Consider the following 6,000-nt stretch of genomic DNA (forward strand, 5'->3'; position numbering starts at 1 on the left):
CAGGAACACAGGTTATGTTGCCAGACTAGTAATCCAGTAGAATGTTAGTTCACAATCCCACCATGGCAGATTGAGAATTTGAATTTTAAAAAATCTGGAAATAAATAAGCTGGTATCAGTAAAAATGACCCAGAAACTGCTGTAGAAAAACCTAACTGGTTCACTAGTATCCTTTAGGGAAGGAGATCTGCTGTCCTTATCTGGTCTGGCCTATATGTGTCCCACATGTAGTTGACTCTTACCTACACTCTGAATGGCCTAGCAAGCTCCTCAGTTGTATCAGGCAGCTATAGTTGCAGAAGAAGGCCCACCACCACCTTCTTGGGGCAACTAGGGACGGGTAATGAATGCTGGCCTTCCCAGTGATGCCCCCATCCTGAGAATGAATAAAATAAAAATATAGCTTGTGGGCCGGTCAGCGATCTCGGCGCTAGAGACCAGTGAAGGAAGCACTCTGCTCTCAGCATTCCTGTGGACTGCTCATTAAAGGACACCTTGTGTATCATTGGTCAGGTGATGAGAGGCATTACAGGGAGAGGACTCGGTGCCTCCAGAGCTGAACCAGAGAACCTGATGAAACTCCAGTTAGCCCGTGACTCCAAGGCCCCGATTTTAACTGCCCCCTGTCTGACGGAAAGTGGGTGGGTGGAGGGTGGGGTCAGTTAAAATGAGGCCAGTCACACCCCCTCTGATTCGGCTGCCTTCCCATTGTGTTCCGATCTTAACCTGCTCACTAACTGCTAGCGACCAGCCTCGTGGGTCACCGGCTGCGGCCTCCTGCTGCTAAATTCACACTCTCGCCCGACATCGGGCAGGCTGTCAATCTGGCCGGGTGTCGGGGTGGGACTCTGCAAATATTTATTCAAATGAGGCCCTGCCCTGAAGATCAGCAGGGCCTCCATGTCCCCGACCTCACCAGGTGCATCACCCGCTACCATGCTCCCCCGCACCCCCGTTAATATCGAGGCCCAAGTCTGTGTGCTAAAGGTGCTGAGAGAGGAGTGAATCATGTGAGGTATCAAGGACAGTGGTAGAGTGGAGACAGGATATGGGCATGTGCTGCATGAGGCTTCCATTTGCCCCAAGGCTCCTATTAACTAGCAGTCATTGCTGGGCTCCCAACAGGCATCAGGAGCATACTGGGGTACATTTGAATGAGCCAGTGTGTCTAGAGTACATCTTTCCTATCTGTAACTGTGCATTTACACTTAATCTACTCTGATTCTAGTGGTCATTTGGGGTCACCATGTGGGAAATAGCAGCCAGAGGTCAGACCCCATACCCAGGGGTTGAGAATGCGGAAATCTATGACTACCTCATACGCGGGCAGAGGCTGAAGCAGCCCCCAGACTGCATTGATGAACTGTAAGTAACAATCCTGGGGCCGGGTGAAATCACAGAAATTACTCTATGGAATGAAATCTTCCTCGGTTCCTAACTCGCACCAAGTCTGGTTCACCCTTCACCCCTGTGCTCGCTGACCTACACTGGCTCCCGGTCCGGTATCACCTCGATTTTAAAATTCTTATCCTTGTTTTCAAATCCCTCCGTGGCCTCGTCCCCCCTCCCTATCTCTGAAACCTCCTCCAGCCCTACAACCCTCCGATAACTCTACGTTCTCCAATTCTGGCCACTTGAGCAGCCTCGATTTTCATCGCTTCACCATTGGCGGCCGTGCCTTCAGCTGCCTCGGCCCTAAGCTCTGGAATTCCCTCCCCAAACCTCTCCACCTCTCTCTCCTCCTTCAAGACCCTCCTTAAAGCCCACCTCTTTGACCAAGCGTTTGGTCACCTGTCCTAATACCTCTTTATGTGGCTTGGTGCAAAATTGTGTTTGCTAATCGCTCCTGTAAACTGCCTTGAGACATTTTATTATGTTAAAGGCTCTATATAAATACAAGTTGTTGTTGGGTTAGAGGTCAGCGATGCTGCTTACGGTTGAATTGAGGGCTGGGTTGAATTTGGTTGGGGTTGAATTTATTTGAGAGGTGGGGGAACACACACTTTATTTTGTTAAATGGGAGAGTGTTTATTTTGACAGAGGAGACCGTAATAGATGGATTTGCTGCGGTGGGGGCTGGGTTAATTTATTACTGGAGGCTGATATATCTTGTGAAACCAGCTCTGGTGCCAGCGTCGCTGGCCGCGCTGCTGCTATTGCTCTCCCTTGCCACGAGCTACGCTGCTGCTGCGCCCTGGGTTCAAAGGTTGCAGGCGTGCGGTCAAAGGTACATAATCAACGGAGGGATGAGTGTGAGTAACCCTTCTTAACGAATAACGCTTTATCGACAGAGTAAAGCTTCTGTCACTCTGCTTCAGTCCCAGCCTCACAAGGGAACTCTCTAATGCACCAGCATGACACTTTCCTTGCCTCACACCAGCCAGCTTTGTGGGTTCTCTGAATGAGATTGTCAAATTTAATCCTGATTTTGTGCCGTGGGCCCAAGTACCCTGGGAACTGAGGTCGGACTGCCCACGCTGAGAACTCATCGAAGCGTTACACTGACGGGGAGGGGGAACTTTCATCCCATCAGGTTGGGTTGGATCGAAACCCAGGTCATAGACATGCACCGACCAACCTCCCCGATCAAGCTCTTGCTGAAGTGCCATTGCCCAAAGATACAGGTTGACATTTGAGTCTAGTTGCAGAGGCTAGGCTTGTATTCCCTTGGGTATAGAAGATTAAGGGATGATCTAATTGCGGTGTTGAAGTTGATTAAAGGATTTGATAGGGTGGATAGAGAGAAACTATTTCCTCTGGGGGGGGGGGGGAGTCCAGAACAAGGGGACATCACCTTAAAATTAGAGCCAGGCTGTTTAGGGGTGATGTCAGGAAACACTTCTTCACACAAAGGGTAGTGGAAATCTAGAACTCTAGTCCCCAAAAAGCTGTTGAGACTGGGGATCAATTGAAAATTTCAAAATTGAGATTGATAGTTTTATTTTGTTGGGTAAGGGTATTAAGGCATATGGATCCAAGGCGGGTAGATGGAGTTAAAATACAGATCAGCCATGACCTAATAAAATGGCGGAGCAGGCCTGAGGGACTGAATGGCCTCCTCCTGTTCCTATGCTCCTTCCTATGTAACCTTGAAGATGTTTAGTTGAGACATGAATGGAATTATCTTCCTACAGCTGAGTGACTGTCTGTTAATAAAAGCTTTTAATGTTTTTGTGTTGAGACAGGTACGAGCTCATGCACAGCTGCTGGCACACTGACCCCAAGCTCAGGCCCAGCTTTGAGTCTCTGAGGGGATCGCTGGTAAGCCTCTTACTGGGCCTCTCTCCGGTCACAGAGAGACACCAGCATTTCTACATGAACCTACAGGAAGGAGCGGGGGCTTCTGAGTGCGAGCAAGGCCGCAGCATGGCCTGCTGGGCAGTGGACAGACAGAGTCTAGACAATATGGCGGCCTCGGCTGTTTTGGACACCGCTGACTATCGTTATGTGATGGCTCCTCTGGGTTTGATAGAAGACAGAAGAGAGGAGACCCCCGCAAATGAGGTAGCGGACCACTTACATGACAGACAACTGGAAGATGAAGTCATTATAACTCTTTAGCAGCAGGAATTTTGGGCCAAATTACTGAGCAGTGCAATAATGAAATGGAGGGCGATCCTCTCAGCTGTGCCTTGGTATCACACACGGGTCGAACACTTGTAGGCTCATACGCCTTCAACAGGATCCAGAGCCAAAAAGACCGTTGAGGTCTCCACTGTCAATGAAAACTGGAACAAACAATTTATTTATACCTGCTGAACGTCAAATATCGTTTAGTGGATAGATTTCCTTGCACACATTTTTTTTGATTTGAATTAAAACTTAGCTTTTTTTTACTTAAATTGTTCTCTTTGGCAGGTTTTTAAAAATTCATTCATGGGATGTGGGCATCGCTGGCAAGGCCAGCATTTATTGCCCATTCCTAGTTGCGAAGGTGGTGGTGAGCTGCCTTCTTGAACTGCAGAGGGCAGTTAAGAGTCAACCACATTGCTGTGGGTCTGGAGTCACATATAGGCCAGACCAGGTAAGGATGGCGGATTCCCTTTCCTAAAGAGCATTGAGTCAACCAGATGGAGTTTTTATGACAACCCATAGTTTCATGATACAGGAAACTTTCGATTTACCGGCACCTAAATAACCGGAAATCTCGGTTAACCGGCAAAATTCAGGAGTAGGTTTTACTTCATATTTTTTTGCCTTCTTCCATCTGTGCTGTGCAAGGGTGTGGCTGCAGCTGTTGCTAAGCTACAGATATGCTTGAAACTTGAGGCCATTGTTCTACAGTTGTTGCTAAGCAACAGGGTTTGTTGCTTTATGCGGAGCTGTCAGCTCTCCCTATCTTTTACTATAGCGTTCGGTTATCCGGAATTTTTGATGAACCGGCACCACGTCGGTCCTGTCCGTGCCGGATAAAAAAAAGTTTCCTGTACTAGCATTTTATTCCAGATTTTATTTAATTAACTGAATTTAAATTCCCCATCTGCCTATGGTGGAGATTCGAACTCACGTCTCCAGATCATTAATCTAGGCCTCTGGATTACTAGTCCAGGAACATAACCACTATGACTTGATTAAAGTTGCAATCATTTTAGGTGTTGGGTTGATCTGCCCACCTGCTCTATCTCAACTGGTCGAGGCTTTTGTCGGATTATAGGAAGGAGTACGGCTGTGGGGGAAGGGATTGCAGGGTGAACCAGGCAGTGTTGTCAGTGGACTTGCTTGGTGTATTAGTACCAACAATTCTCGAAATTGGTCGACTTTAATTTCAAGAAAGACTTACATTTATTTAGTGCCTTTCACGGCCTCAGGACGTCCCAAAGTACTTTACAGCCCATGAAATACTTTTGAAGTGTAGTCACTGTTGTAATGTAGGAAACTCAGCAGCGAATGTGTGCACAGCAAGCTCCCACAAACAGCAATGTGATAATGACCGGATAAGCTGTTTTCGTGATGTTGGTCAATTGATAAATGTTAGCCAGGACTCCCTTGCGCTTCTTCAAAATAGTGCCATGGGATCTTTTACGTCCACCAGAGAGGGCAGGTGGGGCCTCAGTTAAACATCTCATCCAAAAGACGGCACCTCTGACAGTGCAGCCCTCCCTCAGTCACTTTGCGCTCAAGCTTCTGGAGTGGGACTTGAACCCACAACCTTCCGACTCAGAGGCGAGAGTGCTACCCACTGCGCTTCAGCTGACACTGTTGCATTAATACTCTCCCTCCTGTGCTTTGGTGCGTTTCTGTTAAACTCTTGTCTGCGCTGTTTTAATGCACAGATGATTAATGTGAATGACTAGTGTGCTAGAAATTGAGGCAGTTAAACTCCCTTATGTGATACTCGTAACCCATCACCATTCCAGCCACCAGTGACAGTGTTGTAAGCAAAGGAATAAAAATTCCACATACCCACCATTACTCTTCACTGAGATTCTAGTCAAAAGAATACCTACAGCCTAGCCTCATGTCATTTTCACAACTGCACTGTTACACTTTTACAGAAATTATGGTGAAAATATTGCCACGGGAGCAGAAATGTATTAGAGGTGTGCTGAGGAGTTGTAGAACCAAGCTGAGAGAGTTCACAGTGGTCTTCGGCACCACCTCCCAAACCCGCGACCTCCACCACCTAGAAGGACAAGGGCAGCAGGTGCATGGGAACACCACCACCTCCAAGTTCCCCTCCAAGTCACACACCATCCTGACTTGGACCTATATCGCCATCCCTTCATCGTCGCTGAGTCAAAATCCTGGAACTCCCTACCTAGGTGTGGGAGCACCTTCACCACACGGACTGCAGCAGTTCAAGAAGTAGGCCCACCACCACCTTCTCAAGGGCACCAGGGAGCAATAAATGCCAGCGATGCCCATATCCCAAGAATGAATATTTTAAAAATGGTTTTCTCTGGTATAGGGTGGGTTGGCCACATGCTTGCTTTCCCTCACATCCAACTTATGGCCTGTAGACCTGCGCATGCACCTGGTAGCTTCACTACATTCAGAGAG

The 6,000-nt window shown here is 47.9% G+C and overlaps 1 protein-coding gene across 2 annotated transcripts in view; it reads left to right on the forward strand.

Moving 5' to 3' along the window:
• The window catches only part of tyro3 (TYRO3 protein tyrosine kinase), a 285,740-nt gene extending 281,898 nt beyond the window's left edge, over positions 1–3,842 (forward strand). For both annotated transcript variants that reach the window (XM_086003676.1, XM_086003677.1), the window contains 2 exons: positions 1,229–1,365; positions 3,186–3,842. In XM_086003676.1, the coding sequence (XP_085859802.1) occupies positions 1,229–1,365; positions 3,186–3,561 (513 nt within the window). In that variant the 3' untranslated portion in view covers positions 3,562–3,842. The remainder of the gene's footprint in view (positions 1–1,228; positions 1,366–3,185) is intronic.
• The last annotated feature ends 2,158 nt before the right edge of the window (positions 3,843–6,000 follow it).

Source organism: Somniosus microcephalus, chromosome 12 (genome assembly GCF_052327205.1).
Source record: "Somniosus microcephalus isolate GS21.2 chromosome 12, FLI_Smic_1.0, whole genome shotgun sequence".
Classification (NCBI taxonomy): Eukaryota; Metazoa; Chordata; class Chondrichthyes; order Squaliformes; family Somniosidae; genus Somniosus; species Somniosus microcephalus.